This window comes from Saccharomyces kudriavzevii (assembly GCF_947243775.1).
Source record: "Saccharomyces kudriavzevii IFO 1802 strain IFO1802 genome assembly, chromosome: 7".
Classification (NCBI taxonomy): Eukaryota; Fungi; Ascomycota; class Saccharomycetes; order Saccharomycetales; family Saccharomycetaceae; genus Saccharomyces; species Saccharomyces kudriavzevii.
This window is the reverse complement of record NC_079278.1, coordinates 684,190-705,743: the sequence shown is the minus strand read 5'-3', so window position 1 is coordinate 705,743 and position 21,554 is coordinate 684,190. Positions and strand designations below refer to the sequence as shown.

The 21,554-nt window shown below is 39.2% G+C and overlaps 9 protein-coding genes across 9 annotated transcripts; 3 read left to right on the top strand and 6 right to left on the bottom strand.

Moving 5' to 3' along the window:
• Nucleotides 1-81: 81 nt before the first annotated feature.
• Nucleotides 82-1,887, bottom strand: NOP7 (mRNA-binding ribosome synthesis protein NOP7; the record flags this gene model as incomplete). Its single annotated transcript, XM_056228117.1, has 1 exon — nt 82-1,887. One exon carries the CDS (start codon nt 1,885-1,887, stop codon nt 82-84), a length of 1,806 nt encoding a protein of 601 aa, XP_056087870.1.
• Nucleotides 1,888-2,173: 286 nt separating this feature from the next.
• On the top strand, nt 2,174-2,725 carry GTF1 (glutamyl-tRNA(Gln) amidotransferase subunit F; the record flags this gene model as incomplete). Its single annotated transcript, XM_056228116.1, has 1 exon — nt 2,174-2,725. The coding sequence occupies one exon, from the start codon at nt 2,174-2,176 to the stop codon at nt 2,723-2,725; it is 552 nt and encodes a 183-aa protein (XP_056087869.1).
• Nucleotides 2,726-2,907: 182 nt separating this feature from the next.
• Nucleotides 2,908-3,948, bottom strand: PCP1 (rhomboid protease PCP1; the record flags this gene model as incomplete). Its single annotated transcript, XM_056228114.1, has 1 exon — nt 2,908-3,948. One exon carries the CDS (start codon nt 3,946-3,948, stop codon nt 2,908-2,910), a length of 1,041 nt encoding a protein of 346 aa, XP_056087868.1.
• Nucleotides 3,949-4,204: 256 nt separating this feature from the next.
• Nucleotides 4,205-7,063, bottom strand: MDR1 (GTPase-activating protein MDR1; the record flags this gene model as incomplete). Its single annotated transcript, XM_056228113.1, has 1 exon — nt 4,205-7,063. One exon carries the CDS (start codon nt 7,061-7,063, stop codon nt 4,205-4,207), a length of 2,859 nt encoding a protein of 952 aa, XP_056087867.1.
• Nucleotides 7,064-7,339: 276 nt separating this feature from the next.
• TEL2 (Tel2p) lies at nt 7,340-9,421 on the bottom strand (the record flags this gene model as incomplete). Its single annotated transcript, XM_056228112.1, has 1 exon — nt 7,340-9,421. The coding sequence occupies one exon, from the start codon at nt 9,419-9,421 to the stop codon at nt 7,340-7,342; it is 2,082 nt and encodes a 693-aa protein (XP_056087866.1).
• A 439-nt stretch (nt 9,422-9,860) lies between these two features.
• On the top strand, nt 9,861-14,753 carry ESP1 (separase; the record flags this gene model as incomplete). Its single annotated transcript, XM_056228111.1, has 1 exon — nt 9,861-14,753. The coding sequence occupies one exon, from the start codon at nt 9,861-9,863 to the stop codon at nt 14,751-14,753; it is 4,893 nt and encodes a 1,630-aa protein (XP_056087865.1).
• A 439-nt stretch (nt 14,754-15,192) lies between these two features.
• On the bottom strand, nt 15,193-18,612 carry ASK10 (Ask10p; the record flags this gene model as incomplete). The annotated part of the gene is made up of 1 exon (XM_056228110.1): nt 15,193-18,612. The coding sequence occupies one exon, from the start codon at nt 18,610-18,612 to the stop codon at nt 15,193-15,195; it is 3,420 nt and encodes a 1,139-aa protein (XP_056087864.1).
• A 1,043-nt stretch (nt 18,613-19,655) lies between these two features.
• Nucleotides 19,656-20,600, bottom strand: TPC1 (thiamine transporter TPC1; the record flags this gene model as incomplete). Its single annotated transcript, XM_056228109.1, has 1 exon — nt 19,656-20,600. One exon carries the CDS (start codon nt 20,598-20,600, stop codon nt 19,656-19,658), a length of 945 nt encoding a protein of 314 aa, XP_056087863.1.
• A 255-nt stretch (nt 20,601-20,855) lies between these two features.
• RRP46 (exosome non-catalytic core subunit RRP46) lies at nt 20,856-21,527 on the top strand (the record flags this gene model as incomplete). Its single annotated transcript, XM_056228108.1, has 1 exon — nt 20,856-21,527. One exon carries the CDS (start codon nt 20,856-20,858, stop codon nt 21,525-21,527), a length of 672 nt encoding a protein of 223 aa, XP_056087862.1.
• Nucleotides 21,528-21,554: the final 27 nt, after the last annotated feature.

Below are 21,554 nucleotides of genomic sequence, written 5' to 3'. Positions count from 1 at the left end.
TGATATATCGACGATTATAAAGGAAAAAAAGATGGTAATTTAGAAGAAAATCTTTGAACGCTAGCAAAAAGGAAAGGCATACTATTTTTTAGAATTCAACTTACCCAATTTAGCTTTGTGTTTGGCAATTTGCTTCTTTTTCTTTTTCAAGCTCTCAGTTTGTTCCTCCTTCTTAGCATTAGAGTACTTCATTTTTTTGTAAAGTTTCTTTTGCTTGTTACTCATCATAATCATCTTCAATTTCTTTTCTTCTTCTTCTTCATCGATCTTTCTCTTTTTGTTCTTTGGCTTGGTAGCATCTTTACTGGCGTCTGCCTCTGAATACTTCACACCTTGTGCTTCCAATTCCAGTTCTTTTTGGGCTTGTAACTCTTCGTCATCTTCGTCATCTTCTTCAGGAACAACTTCTTGATCATCTTCTGCAACTTCAACTTCAGCTTCAGCTTCACTTTCACTTTCTTCACCTTCTTCAACAGGAGCGGTTGGGTCGTAACCGAGGGCATCACCCCATGGACTCAAATGAGGTGGAAGTGCCTCACCTGGAAGATACTTGTTGGCAGGAACCAACTCACCTTTATTAATACAATCAAATATCCATTGAGGTTGAATGTATGTTCTACCAGCAACCTTATTTTTCAATGCTGGTCTATCAACAATTTGGTGAGTGATTTTAGACATGTCGATATCTTTCTTGTTCTCAATTCGATCCAATGCGGCTTCACTGATGATATTACCACCACAAGATAGGATTAAAAATTCAAGAATATCTATTGGAACTTCTCTACCAACGTAAAAAGAAAAATTAGAAAATAAAGAGGCAGCTGGGGAGTCATATTTACTTGGTTGTACCAAGACGTCACCCTTATTCTTGTTCTTGTCTTCAAAAATATCTAGTTCCGCTTCCTCGTTTTGTTCTAGCTCTTGTTCTAGCTCTTGTTCCCTTTCTTCTCGTTCCTCTTCGTTAGTTTCTTCACGGTTTGCCTCATCAGCGTTCAAGGCTGATTTTAACGTCGATGCGTCCAAGCTTTCAATTTGCACGTCTTTCTTTACGTCAGTTGGGTCAAGTTGTAATAGGTTATCTTCTTGTCCAGATTCTAGAATATACGATGACAAACCACTTATGATTTTATCCTTTTCAAGATCCAATTTTGGCGGATAGATCAACCCACTATCAGTGTATAGTTTGTATAAAACGAAATGCAATAGAGTCGAATAGAATTCTAAGAAGGTTAACATAATCCTAAAGTCGACATCACTTGGAATATTTTCCGGGAACTTGAAAGGAACTAGCCATCTAACTTCTTCACCTTTAATATTAGCTTGATAGTAGACACCTTTAATGGATACGAACACCTTCCGAATCAAACGTTCTTTGGCGACATAAGCTAACCATTGGTTACAAATTTTCTGAGTATCACCGATAATCTTCGATGAAACTTGATTCGTGGAGGGCAAATTAGAAAAGAGAAATAACATATTCAAGGCATCGTCAATATCCCTAAGAGCATCTGGGAAACTTGGATAACGTTCCTTGATAATGTGATCTAAAGTATAGGTGTCTCTGTTTCCCTCTAACCTTTTAGCAGAAGAAACTTCACCTCTACCTAAGGCTCTTGTTAATTTTCTAGCAAAAGTCTTGTGTTCTCTAAATTTGGCTAGAACGGGCTCATGCATTAGGTATTGAATATCCTTGGCATAGTAAAAAGTAGTTGGTGCAGTGGAACCCTTGTTTGCCTTCTTTTTATTCCTTGGTTCTCTTGGATAGATACCTTTGAATATACATAACCTTCTGAAATCGGCAAGAGAAACCTGCAACTTTCTCACAGCTTGAGATCTGGTGATAAAGTTTCTGGCATTACCTCTGGTGTTCTTCTTCTTAATTCTCATTATCTAAATAGGTGTCACTGATATTTTAATGTTTGCTATAACTGTAAAATATGTCTCAGAGACACAAATGCAAATTATCATATACTTTGCTAATAACCATCCAAAATTTTTCAGTTTTCTCACCTCATCTCATCGCAGAAAATTTTCTTTTTTTTTTTTTTCACAGGAAGGAATCGTCACTACAAACGACATGCCATCAACAATTCAATATAACAACAAGGGGACTACAGCAATCGGTATTTCGAGCTTTATTCTGGGTTAAGAGACTTAATCATAGGCCAGCGCCATGTACAGTAGATGGCGTCTATGCCGAATACACATAGCGGGTGGGTTCAATCATTTTGGCAGTCATCGCTTAGCATCAACGGAAGGGGCAAGGATCGGTAAAAAATTTGAGAATATGAATCAAATAAAGGATTTTCTATCGGAACCTGTGTGGTCTGTTCATGAATATTTAGCAACGAATGTGGGAGAAGAAAAGCTCAAGTTACCACCTGTAGAGGTTCTGAAGAAGTTGCTTCGATTATCAGGACTTCCCCTAGAAGGAGCGGATATTGAAGGGATTCAAATGCGGCTAGCAAAACAGTTATCATTCATCAGCAGGCTACATAACATTCCTGTCAATGGTGAAGAGGAAATGAAGGAATATGATGCTCGATTGATGAAAAGAAAAACGACGCGATTGAGCTATGAAAAGCTATTAGAAGGCATAGACCATCAAACGCAGGATGTGGAGCTGGGTGAGGTCAGTGGATCTTGGAAAGCAACGGGGCTTGCTGCAGAATCCAAAAATGAGTATTTTCTTGTTAAAGAGGGACTACTAAAAAATAGGAAGTAATACCTCCAAAGTTGCACTATATATTCGCTCCGTTCAATATGTTCTTTGTTTCCACGGTCTATCTTGTACATACAACATTAAAAAGCAGTAATATTATTTTTTGAATGCATAAATAAGATCGAGTACATAGAAATCATAGCGTTATTTACAATAAGTCAAATGAAATGTTTCTTAGTGAACGATTAGAACCATTTACCAGCGCTCTGTAGACGACGCTGCCGTTGCTTCTCTACAGCTTTACTAATATACCATCCATAGAAGACTCCCATCAGGGAGCCACCTAGATGCGCAGCATAATCAAACGATCCCCACCTCAAGGCACAACCAGCCGCATTCCATGCCACTGAAGCCAAGAATGCTACCCAGGCACCGCCTGGAACAGGAAAGACAAATAGCAATATTTTGGCATGAGGAAACAAATACGAAAAGCATCCCAAAACCCCAAAAAGGGCACCACTAGCGCCCAGGCTAGGACCAACAATAGCCAAGCGCGCAAGTTTTGGGTACCATAACGAAAACATGGACCCTGCAATAGCACTATTAATATACAAGGAAAAAAAATTGGACGCGCCCAACATCGTTGAGAGAGAAACCCCAAAGGACCACAATGCTAGCATATTCATACCCAAATGCCAAAACTCCTGATGTGAAAACGCACTTCCGATTATGGAAAATTTGCTAGTTATATGATCCTTTTGCAGTAACATATACTTCTGCAAGAATTTCCAGCATTTTGGTAGTTGCCATAACCCAAAAACAGCAACATTAATTCCTAATAATGCGTATACCAGATTTTTTGGATGTGTTTTAAAGTACGTAAACGGCGGAACGTGTTCGAACAAATAAGGAGAAACAAAATAGACTCCCGCCATCAATGAAAGACCTAAAAAGGTCATGGAACCTAGTGAATTGCCGCTACTTCTCTGTTGCTGATACTGTTGAAACCTGTTCAAACGCGTATATCGATTGGTTGTCTCTTCATTGAAAATCGGTTTCCACCTTGATTTTAAAATCGATGCTTGCGAAAAGAATCTTTTCGGTATAGTTTGCTGGAGAGCTATACTTTTGTTTATCAGATTTGGAGCATTTATCAATTTAATTACGCCCTGTGGCCTCCCAATATATGAAACGAAAGTCCTTGATGGTGCCAGAGAAATGTTGCTACGGAGAAACATTTTCATAGTGGGTCGAAGACCCAGCATAAAAGAACTTGCACCTAGCATGTTGAGTAGAATCCTATGTCCTGATATTCCGCACGTGCCACTTGCAAATGGTATACCTTCTTTGGTAGCTATTTCCACCTTTTTATTTCGCCACTCATTGTACAAGCCAAACTAGAGCTCAGGCTTTTTCGCTCCGGGAATCCGCACTAATGAGAAATGATTTCATCAATCCTGGTGGACGTTGTGTTAAATATATATATATATATATAGAGAATGTATAAGAGTTTTGGAAGGTATAAGACTGATATACAAACGACTATGCTTCAAATTCAATAAGATTGGAATTCTTGTCCGTTGAGTTTTTTGATAAAGGTTCAAAAGGCCTCTCCTGCATAGTGTTAGCATTATTTTCGTTGGCATCGTCAATTTCAAACCAAGAATTTTGCAAGAGTTCTTCATGCTCAGATTGATGGTCGGATGTGAAGTCGTCCAAATCATCGTACTTTTCTTCTTTGGTAGTTGCCGAACCTGCTGCCGCAGTTGGCGTGCTTTCTGCAGAAGTGATGCTATTTCTGGTTGCTACGGAATCGACACGGCGACGAACTTGTTCGGCAACTCTTTTACCGTCTGCCAATATACCATCGAACATACTTCTGAAAACTTTGTTTTTGTTATTGATATTGATGCGTTCGTCGACGTGAATGGATGATCGTAAGGTATTGGAGAAGAAAAGTTCATACGTTTCATCTGCCAGAATGATCATCCTGAAAGTGGGCAGGTCTATAACTTTCGGGTGAGTGGGATCTAAGGCAGCATTTGCCTTTATGCTCTCCATTCGCTTCAATTTCGCTGTGTGCTTTTCTTCGTCTTCATCTTCATCATCAGACAGATCGATCAAATTTATTTCTTCCGCGAGATCAATTGCCTTGGCATATTCAAAAGATCTTTGTAAAAAATTGCTTGCAGCCTTTAAGTATCTTTCTGCTTGCTCAGCTTTGTATTTTTCTTCATCAATGGTAACGCCTGTTGGTAGCTCGATCTGATTCATGGTAATTATCTCTTCTCCGCTTTCCTTGATAATACTTTCGGCAATATCATCTTCAATGTGCTTCTTTGTCAGCAGATCCACGTATCTACCGCTCTTCCAAGGTTCTGTCAACAGTAATAGTCCTTCTGATAATTGCAAAACTTCTTCTCTGTGCAGCTCACCATCATCGTCAGCGTCATATAAAGAGAAAAAATAGTTTATAGCCTGTAAAAGGTCAACAGTCAATAATTTATCTAAGCCGGTTACCACATCGTTTAATGTCAACTCGCCAATATGAGCAGAATCCCAATTGTCAAACAACCTTTGCAAGAAATTCCTCTTTTGCTTACGGAAAGCTGGATCGCTATCTTTTCCACATGGTCTACACGAATCACAGAACTTACTCAAAAACTGAATGAATACTTCAAAGCCCATATTGGATGATCCAGTTCCCATACTAATCTTGTAGGTTTCTATACTTTGGTAAAACATGTCATAAATGTTGGACAAGTTCTCACTAGAAAGATTAAAAGTTCTGGGCATGTGACGCAGTTGCGTTCTTTTCATAAAAGTCTCAATGTTTTGAAATATGCCCTTTTCATATTTGTGTCTTACTTGCATTGCCATTTCTTCGGTGATGACACTAAACTCTTTAAAAGCTGTAACCAACAATTCTTGAAATCTCGTGATTTGCCTGTATTTTATGTCGCTTGAATCTGGGTGTGCACTTTGACCCAGAGTTTGGAAATAATGTTTAATGATGGCAATAAACATCCCATCATCATCAGCTTGTAAGATATCATCAGCATTTATTTTCAGAACCGCCAATGCCACTTGAAATAATGTAATAGATCCGTTCATGAAAAAAATGTCCATTATTCTAACAGCATATTCTAGAGGCATTGAAGTAAAAAACAACGACAAGAACCAAGGTAAGGATACCACGGATAGTTGAATGTCATGCTGGACAATATATTCCCAAAGCACTGGCATTCGGTCCTCCACAAAGGACTCGAACACTTTTTGGTCTAACAGTGTACCATACATTGTCTTTGAATAATAACCTGGAACGTAAATGTCACATAGGTTACATAAACACCAAAAAGCCTGTTCTTCAGACATGAATATTAAGAATCCGGCAACAACTATATTCATGGCCTGACAATATCCAACGTCGGGATTTTTCCATGAGTAGGCTGTCAAGACATTTCTCAACCTTTGAATGCCTTCTTCAGTCTGGTATGCTGAATATTCTGGTAGTGATCTTTTTAAATCTTTTTCGATTTCATCAATAGCTTGTGACGTTTTACCGGTATTATCGTTCAATATCTTTTCGTATTCTCCTGCGTTTGCATAACGCATATACATTGCACCTGAGCATAACTCCCAAATTTCACCTCTCATTCGATTTGGGATACCAATTCTAACCAGTTTTCTGAACATATGGGTTTGAACAACAGCCAAGTTTCTTCCATTTTCTTTGAAGTAGTCGAACCATAACCTCAACTTGGCCTTTTCCTTGGCCATAGTATGATTTCCAGGATATTTGAAATGTTGACCAAGACCTGCCCTGGGTACAGCTATATCTTTTTTACCTAGTATATTTTTTGCAATTAAAAATTCAGAATAAGAAGTCTCCAAAAAAGCAGGTAGATTCTTGGCATTAGGGATATTCTCTTTCAAATTTGACTTCAACTGGCTACAAAATTGCTCTGATCTATAACGTATACCGATAAACTGGATCAGAACCTTTGCTCCTGTGTACAAAGTCACCAAAAGAGCAAATTCATATGATTCGGATGGCGATCTCTCCACACGCTTGATGGTAGAGATGTTCAATATTAGTATACACGAAGAATGATCGAACGCATCCCGAAATACTAGGAAATGAGGTGTTAAAAACAGTCTCCCAGAATAAACATAGGCAGTTTTTCTTCCTTTATTGCTCACCATATCAGAATGTTTATTACCATCTCCATTGGAAGTTGCAAATGAAACTTCAGCATTTGTGTCTTCTAAAATGTTTTCACTGGCTGGCAGTTTGTACTTCAACCTGAATTTCTGATCTCTGGTTAACGTCGGAGCGAAACTGTCAGCCAGCTTGTCTAAGAATGGAGCTTTTTGACGTAAAGAATCAAAAAATGACATATCCTATCCTTTAACTTGTCAAGGTGAGACCTTTAAAAAATTCAATGCCTTAACTGGTTGGGCCAATGCTCTAAAAATGCACGATTTCTTGAAGGTTGCTGCCCAACCCTTTTCAAACAACTCTTTTATGGTCTTTTCTTTTAGCTCTTTTTTCCAGCTGCATGAGTCGGCCGACAAAGTAGAATTACATGCAATGCAGTAAAGAGCAATGACGCACAAAAAACGTGGCTGTATGTATCCAAGTATATATCGAAAGAATCGGCATGCGCCACTATGCTATTGACTATAGTCTAGAGGAATTCCCTCTTCTATTGCTGAACTAATGACTTGATCCATCAATTGTGTCATCACTTCAAAATCATGGGCCGGATTGGCACAAGAGTATACGATGCGCAGTGTGGTCAAATAATGCGACTTGAAAAGCTGGTTATATGTTCCTACGTCGATTCCATTCAACCATCCGTGTGCCAATGGATAAAAAAATAGATTGGCGTGCTTTTTAAACCGGTTTTGCGTTTCCTTTTCTTGACCCCCATCCAGTTTTTTGGACTTCCACACCATTTTCGTCTCCCTCATAAGCGCTGATGATTCTTGAATTTCAACAGGTTTTGCACTGTCATAATTTTGGCTATCCCACGGTAGACGGCTTGTAGGAAAATCGAACTTAGGTTTAACGATGGTTGGATCGTCAAAACCCCTCAACTCTCTTGCAGAAAGACCTAACGCAGATAATAACGACATCCTTTGTTGCAATGACAATTCTGAGTTGAATAGAATAGTTATTGCGTCCGTAACCTTTTCTGGAAGAATGACTAGTATGCTTACTAAGGCATTGATTCTCCACTGTTCGAAGGGGGATTCATCGAATTCATTATTCAAACACGTTATGCTTGACATGATGGCTTGAGCATAATAACCAACCTCTAATGGGAAATCCATCTTTTGTCGCATCAGCTTTACCGTTTGCTTTAAAAGTGGTATTAACGGGGATTTTCGAGATTCACCGCTTTGTTCGTACTCTTTCATTAAATCTTTCAAAAATACAATCCGCATAACATGCCCCTCTTCTTCGTCATCATCATCGCTATCGTCACGGTCCAATGAAAGGGTTTGGACATGATCTGAAACTTCCACAATTTCATTATTACGGGCAACCGTTCGGATATTGGATCCAGGTGAACTTCTCAAGGATTGAAAATTGATGGCTTCATTCTCACTATTGCTTTCGAACTTTAAGTTCGGTATACGAATTTTAAAATCACTCTCATACTTAAGTTCACCATCTGATAAAAGCTTGGCAATAAACATTGCCCGCTCCCTGGCCTCACGTTGATTACTGGTTAAGTGTTTAGTCACACCATTTAGAAATTGCTCGCTATGTGATATTCCTTCCTTCTGGGTCTTGCTCAGGTTATGTACTATAAGAAGCACGAGTAATTCGCAAGTTTTTGTATCCACATCGTCACCATCATCATCCGCGAAATCTTCAAATTTATTAATCAAAGCACTGGCAAGCTTTGTAGAAGAACGATTGTTCAGCAAACTGATTATAATCTCCCTTAAAGAAAGAGACTGAATTTCCAACAATACGGATGGACTCATGATTTTATTGAGATTGAACCGCCTTAAAATCTTCCTAACATCATTCAAATTGTCTACAGTCAAGTGAACTTGAATGTATGGTACTAAAAACTTACAAATTAGCCTCCTTTGGTCTAAGGGACTGCTAGCTGATACTATTTTTTGAAGTGAAGAGAAATATGACTCTTTCAATAAGAATAACTCACCAAATAGTATATCTGCTGCCAGCGCAGGGCTGAGCAGAATTGTTGATACTAGCCATTCACCTAGGAATCCAGGCGTATTAATTTTAACTATCTCATTATTTTCAAGGATAAACTTCCACTGAATTCGTAGGTATTCTAAGTATTTCGCTATATCAACCCGGCTGGCCAATGAATTGAATATCTTGCTCCCGAAGAAGAAGGCCTTGACACTACTACGGTCCACGCTTCTGTCAGCACTTGTCTTTAGATAAAAATTTAAACATCCCGGTTCGAGACTAATAACGCCTTCTAAAAACTCTTGGTATATGCGTATTTCTCTCAACTCATCATGTTCATATAGTGTTGCGGAGAAAGTTACCAGATGAGCTAAAAACGTGAACGACTTGGACACTAGACGTCTTAGGATGACCTTCGTCTTTTCCGGTAGCGATGGATACACCGGAAGAACAAACTTGATAAGGACCATCGAGATCTCGAGGTCTACTGGCTCATCGCGACAGGTATCCAACTGTATTAAGGTTTCATGGATTTGGGTAGTGTGAGCTCCCTGTTTCAGTGTCTCCAAATTCATTCCACCAGAAAATGTCTATCCACTCACAGTCTTCTTTAATTCGTTTCTTGAGCAACAACTTATCCGCATATCTTTACTGTTTCTATTTTTTGGTGTTTGTTTTTGTTTTCCTTCTTTTCAAGCTTAACGGGTCCTTACAGAAAAGAGGTAAACAAACTTAAACAAGTACATGGATACAAAGCCCTCCACATAACATTGCGCATTCAAAGCGGAAAGCCATCAATAATTAGATCATTCCCATTCAAAGGAATACATACAATCTATTGTAAAGGACGTCGGGACCATTTATTTGCAACAAGATTAATTAAAATACCTGGCTATAACATTTTTTTTCTTTTTCTTTCAACTACGATCATAGTAAACATTGACTCCATCACTACGTTTCTTCGGGGAACCTAGCATCACTTAGTCTAAGTGCGAAGACATTTCAAATCGGGAGATGATGGTAAAACAAGAGGATCCGTTGAATGAGATTAGCCCGAATACTCCAATGACGAAAAATTGTTATTTATTGAACGAAACATTGGAAAAAGTGCATCACGGAAACCAAGTAAGAACGGCAGCTTCGATGTTGACTGGAGACAATCCAACTGATTTTGATGGGATACTTACAATGCATAATAATATAATACGTGACTTTCTGAAGACTGCAAGCAGCAATGCAGAATTTGCCATGGAAAATATCACTAGTGTTGACCGTTCATTAACTTCGATATATTACCTATTAAAAAGCCGTCATATGTTGAGCCATATGAACTCCACTGTCAAGCAACACATGATGATAATTGTCAAACTTATCAATTTTAACGCATTAGGACTAGCGTCATCTGAAATCATTTCTCTTTACAATGAAACGAACCTATTTCAAGCTCATAATCTGAAAAATATTCTTCTTGCAGACTTCAATACATGGAATGAATACTACCTTTCAAATTTAAAAATATTGGCACTGCAGCTTATACTGAAGAGAAAGCTCGTGGAAGAGTATTTACCGCATGTGTTGGAAATATTTTCCCATGACGAAAGGTTCCTGCTGAAAGACCCTAATCTCAAAATGCATGCGCTTATAAAAATAGTTTTGAGCTTCTTTTCTGTCACATCAACTTGTAAAATCTTATTTGGACTGAAATTTTTACAATATATCAAGCAGTACAAACTACCTTTCAAAAACTACGTCGAGAATATCAGTACTGATAGTTTTAGCAAAAAACTTCTCCATAAAAGTTATCTCGACATGGGACCTAATAAAGTATATTTAAACTCATTTTACTCATCATATTCCAAGTTGTACGGTGGCCTGGATAAGATAATGCTCCTAGATCTTTTGGTCTACGAAGAAGCAGCCGATATGCAAGGCGTGACAAGAGTGAAAAAAGAGCTTAGCGAATGCTGTGACATGAATGAAAATCGCCTTCTTTGGTCCTGCATTTCTCTCGATGATTTGAGCGTAGTGCTGGAAAGCGCAACAGATTCTTTGCAAAATAAAAAGGGGCATGTGTCTGTGACATTAAGATGTTTAGTGTGTCTTTGGTCTACTATTCGACTAGAAGGTTTGTGTAAGAATAGGGATATTTTAAGGCAATTTGATCGTAACATCATTTACATCAATTCAAACATCAAATCCATCGAGGACGGACCAGCCGCTGACTCATTATCTCAACTCCTGACCATTTTATCTGAAATCTGCATCGATTATGGAGAATTCAAACGACTAGCAAACGTTATCAGTCTGTTTTTCAATGCCTCTGTTTTATTCAAGAGCCATTCTTTTCTATTAAAGACCACTTGTTTGGAAATCAGAAGTCTTTTGCTCGATAATGATTCAAAAGCGACTCATCGAACTATAATGAAATTTGAAAAATTCGTATCAAGCGCCCAGAGTATTCAAAAAAAGCTTGAGGTTTTCTGCTATTTGTTCAATGTATATTGTATGGTACGAAATGATTCGTTATCTTTTATTTTTGATTTTTGTCAGAACGTATTCGTACATTGTTTCACACGCCTAAAAACCACCAAGTTCATAGAATTTTCGAATTGTTCTGAGGTTATGCTTTCAATATTATATGGCAGCTCGTCTATAGAAAGCATTCCTTCCGGAACTTGGTCACAGTTGACCAGGATGATATTCTGTTCATTGAAGGGGAAATTTGACTTGGATTCTTCTGCGCTGAACTGTAAATTGGATAAACTACACTTACTGAATAAGTATGAGCTATTAATCAGGATAGCGTATTTGCTGAACCTGGATATGAGTAAACATCTAACAACAAATCTGTCAAACATAACTAAAATGTATATGAATAAATGGCTAAACAGATCATATGACGCAACTGAAAAAATATCATCATTTGAGGTGAACTTCGTTAAAATGCTGTTGTGCTACTTAAATTTTAACAGCTTTGATAAACAATCCATCGAACTCTCACTCCTCATTAAATCAAAAGAAAAGTATTTCTCCAGTTTCACGCTCTACGTTGATAGCTATCTACTGGACGCTTATCTGAGCCTACATATGATTGATGATGCGTCTGCGATAAAAAGTCAACTACAAAGAACGATTAATTTACGGACAGCGAAAATGGAGCAGGCACTATTGCATGTCGACACTCTAATAGATATTTACTTGTGGGAGTCTGACCTAACAGCGTTTCAAATATATTTTGGGAAAACGTTGCCTGCTGTGAGGCCTGAATTATTTGATATTAATAACGACTACAAGCTACCCATGTCGCTTTACATCAAAGTTATCCTTTTGAACATAAAACTTTTTAATGGAAGTGCAAAACTTAATGTCAAAGCTGGCAACGTGGTATCCGCTGTGTTGGATTGTAAAAAAGCACAGAATTTATCCTTATCGCTGCTTAACAAAAAAAGAAAGCTGTCACAAGCATCGAGACTAGCACTACTAAAAAGTTTATCATGTAGTTTTTTCCAACTTATTAACGTGTATATACGTATTGGTTCTGCCAGAGATTGTGAATTTTACAGTAAAGAGTTATCTAAAATCCTTTCCGATTTCGGGGAACCGATTATCGTTTACAGATGTCTCCATTTTCTTAACAGATACTATATGATAACAGAGCAGAGCAGTCTTCAAAGCGTAACTTTGAAAAAGGCCAACAAGGCATTTGATTACCTAGATGCTGAGGCAGATATTACAAGTTTAACAATGTTTTTGTACGATAACGAGGAGTTTGTCAAATTGGAGCAGTCATTGGTGCTGTTTTTCGGTGATCAGCTACCAAAGACATTCTTACCAAATCTGTGGAGACTTAACCTCGGTGAAGATATTGATGACAGCATCTGTTTGCCTGAATATAAAGCTAAGAATATAATCAATAAGGCTAACAATATGTGGCGAAATGTAGTGGGCCAATTGGAAGAAGATCCATTTTTCAAAGGTATGTTTGAGTCAACCCTTGGAATTCCCTCCTCTTCACCTTCAGTTCCTAGCACGGTGTCCAGTAATGTACTTAGAACTCCTTTGAAGCATAGCACGGTATTGAAGCTTTGCGATTCTCCAAGATCATCCAACATGACTCCTAAAGGTAAAAATATGAAACAAAAGTTTGATAGAATGGACGCCATCGATAAATTAAAAAGGATGAAGCAGCTTTTGGAAAATTTAAAATTGGACTCATTGGAAAATCACGAACTGTCAAAAATCGCCTCCCTATTTTCACTAACTTTGACCATTCTTTCAAACATCACTAATATTAATAATGTTGAGGTTAATTTAATCACTGATTTTTCTTTAATTGATTTGCCGAGGCATATGCCATTGTTATTTGACAAGGCTTTGAATAATATCGACAAGACGGATTACAGAAAATTCCATGTTTCATCACTAATAACAACTAACAGTATATCCACTACTACAGAAAATGACGCAATATCATCCGCTCAACTGGATATAATGGATAGTAATTTGGATATCAATGTTATCACTATTGACTTTTGTTCTGTAACTGGAAATTTACTTTTATCCAAATTAGAGCCACAGCACAAAAGAAGGGCGCATTTAAGATTACCGTTAATACGATCGAATTCAAGGGATCTCGACGAAGCTCATTTTTCGTTTCCGGAGGCCAGAAAGGAATTGATTTCTATTATTAAAGAAAGTAATGAAACAACATCAGTAGAGGTCACCAGCAAAATTAAAACCAGAGAAGAAAGAAAATCTTGGTGGACCGCAAGGTATGAGCTAGATAAAAGAATGCAAACATTATTGAATAACATTGAGAATAGTTGGTTTAATGGGGTTCAGGGATTTTTTAGCCCTGAAATTGTCGATAGTTCTCTATTTGTAAAATTTAAAGACAAGTTTTACGAGATTTTACATCAAAACTTGCCCTCTAGGAAACTCTATGGGAAGCCCACAATGTTTATAAAAGTTCAAGACTGGATAATAGAATTATTCTTAAAACTCAATCCACAGGACGCTGACTTTCTTTCCAAGATGGAGGATCTGATATATTTTGTTCTTGATATTCTCCTCTTCCATGGAGAAGAAAATGCTTATGATGAGATTGATTTCAGCATGCTCCACGTGCAGTTGGAAGAACAGATAAAGAAATTTAGAGCAAACATGACAACCAATAGTATATTCCATACGTTTTTGATTGTTAGCAGTTCTTGTCATTTGTTTCCCTGGGAATGTCTAACATTTTTGAGAGACATGTCAATTACTCGTGTTCCCTCTTACGTTTGCTTGAATCAACTTTTATTACGTTTCCATTACAAATTACCCATTGATGTGTCTATTAAGGACAACATCAGTATGGTACTGAATCCAAATGGTGATTTGTCAAGAACTGAGTCAAAGTTCAAGGATATGTTCCAGAAAATAATTGATACGAAGCCTTCCTCTCAATTGGTCATGAATGAGAAGCCAGATGAGGAAACCCTTTTAAACATGTTGCAGAATTCCAATTTGTTTGTTTATATAGGGCATGGTGGTGGCGAACAATATATAAGAGGTAAGGAGATAAAAAAATGTGTCACAGTTGCCCCCAGCTTTTTGTTGGGCTGTTCTTCAGCAGCAATGAGGTATTATGGCGAGTTGGAACCTACTGGAACAATTTATACCTATTTGCTAGGAGGATGTCCTATGGTGTTAGGTAACCTTTGGGATGTGACTGATAAAGATATCGATAAGTTTAGCGAGGAACTTTTTGAAAAGATGGGACTTAGCGGCAGTACTGCTGATTTGAATGACTGTAATTTATCTGTCTCACATGCTGTCTCCAAATCCAGGACCGTGTGCCATTTACGTTTTCTGAATGGTGCAGCTCCTGTTATCTATGGGTTACCAATAAAATTCACGTTGTGATTGCTATTCTTCTGGCATTTGTGAAAATCATCCCATAGACATTTCAAGGAAAGAATGGGAAAACCAGTGGAAAAACAACATCAAAAGCACACTCAAGCATCATTAATTGGCAATATCATCTAAAATGTATAAAAAGTGAATATTTCCAATATATTATAGCAACCATTTTTTTCCTAGACACATATGAAGTAACACATAACGAATTGCAGTTGACCATAGAGCTCGTACATATTTATGCACACGAACAACGGACCACATAGTTGCTAATTTACTGAGCCTAGCTAGAATATATAAAAGAAAGAAGGCAATGAAAAAGAGTGAAAAAAATATTCTATATTCTATAAAAGCTAAGTTATAAAAATATATAAGAAAAAAAGCCATGATTAGGAGTAAAAAAATGTATGCCATGCGGACAACTCTCTGAGAAAAGAGTTGAAATTTAAGAATAGATTGACTGATTTAGTTTTATAGAATCGTTATTACCTGAATCTCCGTCATCTTCTTGAATTCCGCCACTCATAAATTGGTTTGTCATTAAATTACCACCATAATTGGCACCTTTTTTTGAAAACATCAAACTATTGAGCGAGCTGAATGATACGTTTTTCTTATGCTTTCTAATAGGATGTACTCTAGAAGCTGTTGTAGCAGATGTGGTCAAATTTTGAGCACTATTATTTCCTCGTTTATAAAAAGCAGGATGCGCGTGAGTTTTTTCGGTGCTCAAACAAGGAACATTTCCTGTACTATTCGTTTTCTTGAGGGCTTGGTATGGTGATTCTCTGTTGGTCGTTGTCAGAGGAGAGTTCATAGTAGGTGACGAGGAAGCCGTAGCTGAATGATCAGCAGAAACAGTTTTAACATTTTGGTTATTGACCATTACTTTAGGTACAATCGCAACGTTTGCGGTAGGTGGGTTCCCAGCGGATGTACTTCTCATTCCTGTGACATTTATACTTGAACTTGAAGTCCTTGATAAAGATTGCATTTGCTGTGGTTGTTGCTGTTGCCGTATATCATCATTATAACATGGGCTCGAGTCTTCAGAATTTTTTTGCATGCAATTGTTGTTGCTCCCATGAAGAGGAATGGCAAAATATCCTCCTGAGCTGGATTCAGAATTGGAACTGCCCGGAGAATTTACTGGTAATGATGGGGATGTATATGAAAAGCCTGGCAAAGAGCTAGTCTGTGAAACATTTCTTTGATGGCGCAAGCTAGCTGTTGGGTTATTATTGCCGTTTATTGTCGACTGTTGCAGCATCATTCCATTACTGGTAATTGACACGGCCGGGTTGCACCCGCCATACATGCTCTGGGGTCTTGAACCAGATGAATAAGAGGGCGTTGTATTACCTGAAGTGGCTGCGTATTCAGGATATTGATGTGGCGATTGAGCAGGCCTTCTTTCTACTGTGATCAGATTGCCATAGTCATCGATGGCCGGTGTGTTAACCTTAGACCTAAAACCATTTCCATCGAAATCTGCCAGAGGACTGTTCTGAATATGAATATACTGAGGTTTGTCTGCCCTACCTTTTGGATTGAGGGAGGTGGTGGTACAGTCTTGTAATGTGAACGAGCTGTCTGTTAGACAAGATGTATGGGAACCGATGTTTATACTATTTCTTGACATATGTCCTGCCTTAAATCGGTGCGATTTCATGACACGATCTTCAATAAATTTGATTCTTTCTTTAGTATCATTAAAACTTGTCAAATTTTTCAAATCTTGGACCCACCGCTTGAAATGCTTTAATTCCTCCTCGGTAGGCTCTGGGGATACTATTTTGAAAGTCCAAGTTACGTAATTGTTTGATTCTTTTTGAGCGGCAGCATAAAATTGGTCCAATTCGCTTGATTTTGAGTTCTTACTTTTAGGTTTACTTCCCTTCAAAAATTTGTGGAATGGAGCCTTCGAGAATATTTTTGCCGTCTCGTGACCATACTTTGGTAGGGATGTTTGCGAACTACTGGATAAATATGTACTGGAGCTTGTTTTCCTGACATCTACACTTTCATTGAGGGTGGGCTTTCCTACGAGTACAAACTTGGTAGAAGAGGCATCTTTTACGGTGCAATCATTTAAAGGAATACTCATAATTGGCGCCAAATAACTCTTTTTGCGAATACTACGCGTGCCATTTATAGCGGTTGCACCGGCAGTAGTGACGCTGCTGTTTTGAGTATCGCTGATTTGGCGATGGTGGGTGTTGGGTTTACTACTATTAGCGCCAGAACAAGCATCAGTAATGGAAGCCGAGGAGGAATAAGCTGAAGGTTTTGTGGAAGTTGAAGCAGAGGATGACATGTTGTAAAAATCACTGCTTTGGAATTCATGGATATAATTTGACGTCAAGACAAAATATCCCTGATGATACGTGGGCAGTAGTTCTGATTTTTTCAAAAAATAGCCTGCTTTTATACACTTAGCCAACGGAGACTTCATATGGGGATAAACGACGTCGGAAACTTTTCTTAAAGGTGGTATAGGGTCATTAGATTTCCAATTGAGTAAACAGGAAGGGTGTTGAGTGACGAAATTATCCCATTCGAGCGCGGGCGGCTTTGAGATTATACCATGTTGTAGTTCTCGGCACATATTTTTGATCATCAAACGAGCCTCAGAATCAATCAGAGCAGAATGACGTAATAGGGCATGCTGAATTTTTGTGTATATAATCTTTTCTAGCTGTAACCCTGAAGTTTGTAAGTTGATAAACGCCTCTTGTAAGTAAGTTTCCTCTGCAACTTGACGCTTGAGTTGCAAATCTAGTTGTAGTTTCAAAAGATATGGGTCGTGCTTGGGGTCTAGTTTGTGCGGCTTCTTATTTGCAGAAGTGGGCTTATTATTCCCGATGCCATGAGCGTTCATAAATTTCACAGCCGCGATATACTTTTTCAGTAGTTGACTTGTTAACTGAACATGAGCGTCGATGTTTGTTTTGAAATCACCGTGCAAGTCTTTAATCTCCGTAATCTTATATCTCAAATCTTTTCTTAGTTCTTCTAGTTTAGGGATAATGGTAGACGTGATTTCTTTAGAGATCTTAAATTGTTGATTAGCTAATGAAAGATGATACTTCTTCAAAATAACCTGAACGTCTTGGATAGAGCCTGACCCAAATTTAAGAAATCCGGATGCAGCTGACGTGTTGTCTGATTCTGCAGTTTGCACGGGCTTGTATTCGTGAGGCGCCAAGCTCATTTTGCTTTCATCTGTGGGGGGTTGAAGTGGGTTTTCTCGTTGTTCTTGTTGCATTTGCATTTGAAATTGTTCATTTTCAGTCAGAACTACTTTTTTCTGTGGTGGTTGCGGTTTCTTGGGCCCTCTGGGAGCCGCTGTAAATGGGTCCGTTATAGTATTTGTGGTTTCATCAATATCGGTTAAGAAGGGGAACTTGACAGACCCTTTCAGCTGATAGTTGATTCTAGCAAACTGTTCTTGAGAATAAGCAACCTCCCTTAAATAAATGATCAAACCTTTCAAAATTTTCTTCCATTTATAAAACCTGTCTACAAGGATATCGGTTGGATACTCCTTAACAAACTGCCCGTCGATGGCTTCGTCGCCAGAAAGGGGCTTTTTCGTTTCCGAAGTTGAAGTTGGTTGGGCCTTGGGTATGGGGACGTTGATGAAGTAAGGAGATCTCTCATCCGTTTCGGGCAAAATAAACTCCTTCGCTTGACTGTTGGCTACCGTGGGAGAAACGCTTTCGTTCAAGGTCATTGAATCCGGTAAGATATCCATCAAGTACTGGGAACTCTTTGAGTGGATGGAGGAGGCGTCATCGCCAGTGGGCCTATTACCCATCGGCGTGAGCGTCTGCAGAGGTCTGGAACTAAAGTAATCAGACATTCGTTAGAGTTCGATTTTGTCCTCTTTTTTATGCACCTTAGTTTAGTTTATGTCTAACAGAAGAGAAATAAAATATCGGTGGCAATAATAAGTGGTTTAGTTTGTGCTTTACGCTGTCCTTCTTTATTCTCGCAAGCCTTCGCCCTAGTTCCCTGTGAAAAAAGCTTTTGGCTATAGCGTTATTTTTAGATTTCAAGATAGGAGAAGAACGCTTTTATTCTCGATAATGGGGAGGAAGAAGGGCAATGCTGCTTGAAGGAAAAAAGAAATGGAAGGCTAAAAAACCTGGATTTAATTGGTACCTTTATGAGTGAGAAAAGGGTGACTTGTGCGAAAAGTAAAGAATGAAAAAAAAAATAAGAAAAGGAGAAAGAGATGACGGCAAGTTAAACGCTTACAAGAAAATGATAGATCGTAAACACGCAATCCAACAAAATCGGCGGTGATGGTGATGATGAATCATCTCTGGAGGTTCGAAACTTAGAGTCAGACGTTTCTCCCGCTTTTTTTTTGCGAATTTTTTTTTTGGATCAGGCGAGGTTGAGCATCTCCCACGTTTTTCATTTCTTGGCCATCAAGGAGCCAAGAAGGTAGGAAAGGAGGGAGAAAAAAAAGCGCGAGAGTGCGAAACGTGCAAGGCGGGTGGCTAGCACCCGGGTGTGCAGCAATGGCTACGGTCCTTGCTTTTTTGTTGCTTATGCTTCTTGCTCGTGCTGCTGATCGCTTCATACCGCGGTGTTGAAATAACAGGTGTGGTGGTCCCTGACGCTAGTTTCGCCGGAAAATCTTGCCCATTGTTCGCCCTCTTTTCCTCCGGGGGAATAGTGATAAAAAGAAACAAGAAAACCGGTGCGGGGCAACAGGCAACTTAGAAAACCGGAAAAACATCGGCGCAGATCGCTTGCGACGAGGTTCCTCTTTTTTTTTTTTCAAATGTCGTTGGTTTATTAGAGGAAGATGGCGGCTACCAATTTTTGCTTGTGATGAATATATGATTTCGTATATGTATGTGACTGTGTATATGTGATAAGAACGTTGCATATTCAGTATAGTCGCAAATAGTGGATGGCCGTTTCATACCCCCAGAAACTGACGAAAGCGGTAGGAATTGTCTTGGACAGCGCTACAAGGATGCCTCTGTAAAGCGAGCTCACGCCTTCTTGCTTCACAATCTTCAAACCGATTCTTGCGAACCCGTACCCTTTGTAGGAACTGTACACTGCGGAATGCTTGGAGAATTTCTCCACGTGCCTTGAGTTCATGAACTGCATCCTTCTGCGGATCGTCTCCAAGGGAAACGTGGTGATCTTGGCAATCACTCCGCCGATGGCGCCGGCGCTGTGATTTAAGGCAGCCAGTTCCCATTTTTTACCCGCCGTCGTCGTTTTTTCGTTTTCGTCGCAGTATATCCTGATTGTTTCGTATGTTCCGAACATTACCGATGCGGTTACAGCGATGGTTGCCATCGATGCGATGGAGCCTTTGAAAAACCCGGCGAGACCTTCTAGTTTCCAGATATCGTGCACTTCTCTCCCGATGCTTATTGACTGTATCTGGTTATTAGCGACTAGGCGGGTTCGCAGAACATCAAACGGGTAAGAGAGAAAGGAGCTAGCCGTACCGGCAAGGGCTCCGACGACAAGGCTATGTAACCGAGCCTCTAGTCCGAATGGCGCCAAATACCTATTGAAGAGCGCGTATGAACCGAACTGCGCTGATCCATAAGTGACGTATAGCAACGAACCCGGCACATTTCCCTTCCAGAAGGCCCGGATACCTTCGTTTTTTATCATACTCCCCGCTACCTTCATGACTTGGCTCCCTAAGGGTTTGAGCCCATTTGCGGGTGTCAATTGAAGCCTGATCTTGATGGTATCCATGGGGGCAGTTACACTCCGGGCCAGCAGTCCGGACACGGCACCGGCCAACAACGTTTTCCATAGAGCCACGTTCTGCCCCTTTCTCAAAGAGTCCTCCTCTTTGGCCATATCAACATCCATATACTTCGAATGAGATATATAAGGCCGCCTCTCGGTATACCATCATTAGTGCCCCTTTCTAGGAAGTGGTGTCAAGTTCTTGCCTTCCTATGCCTTTTCTTTTTTTTTTATAAGCGCATCGGATTCTTGGAAAAAAGTAATGGAAAATTTATTAGATGAACCTGTTGAAATGCATAAAATATGTCTGCATCTAACGTAATAGAACGCTGTTTGGTGTAAAGAATAGATCAAATTTCACTGAAAATGAGTGTCCGCGCAGAAATAGGTATGCTGGACAATGTAGACGGTTCATCTCAATTCGTGTCACAAGATACCAAGATTATTTGTTCTGTAACGGGTCCCATTGAAGCAAAGGCAAGACAAGAACTGCCCACACAGCTAGCGCTAGAAATTATTGTACGTCCCGCAAAGGGCGTGGCCACTACTAGAGAAAAACTACTTGAAGACAAATTGCGCGCGGTACTGACTCCACTCATCGCCCGTTATTGTTATCCAAGACAACTTTGTCAAATAACTTGTCAAATCTTGGAATCTGGTGAAGACGAACCGGAATTCTCTCTAAGAGAACTAAGTTGCTGTATAAACGCCGCATTTTTGGGTTTAGTGGACGCAGGAATCGCCATGAATAGCATGTGCGCAAGCATCCCAATCGCCATCATGAAGGACTCAAATGAAATCATTGCAAATCCCACCGCTGAGCAGTTGAAGACATCGGTATCCGTTCATTCTCTGGCCCTAGAGTTTGTCGATGGCGGTAACGTGATAAAAAACGTCTTATTGCTGGATAGCAATGGTGATTTCAATGAAGACCAATTGTTCAACGTGCTGGAGCTCGGTGAACAAAAATGTCAAGAACTTGTCCAGGATTTAAGAAAAATAATACAGGACGGAATATCCCCTTGTCTAGTCGTGTAAACACCATTAGCATATCCTATGTAGATA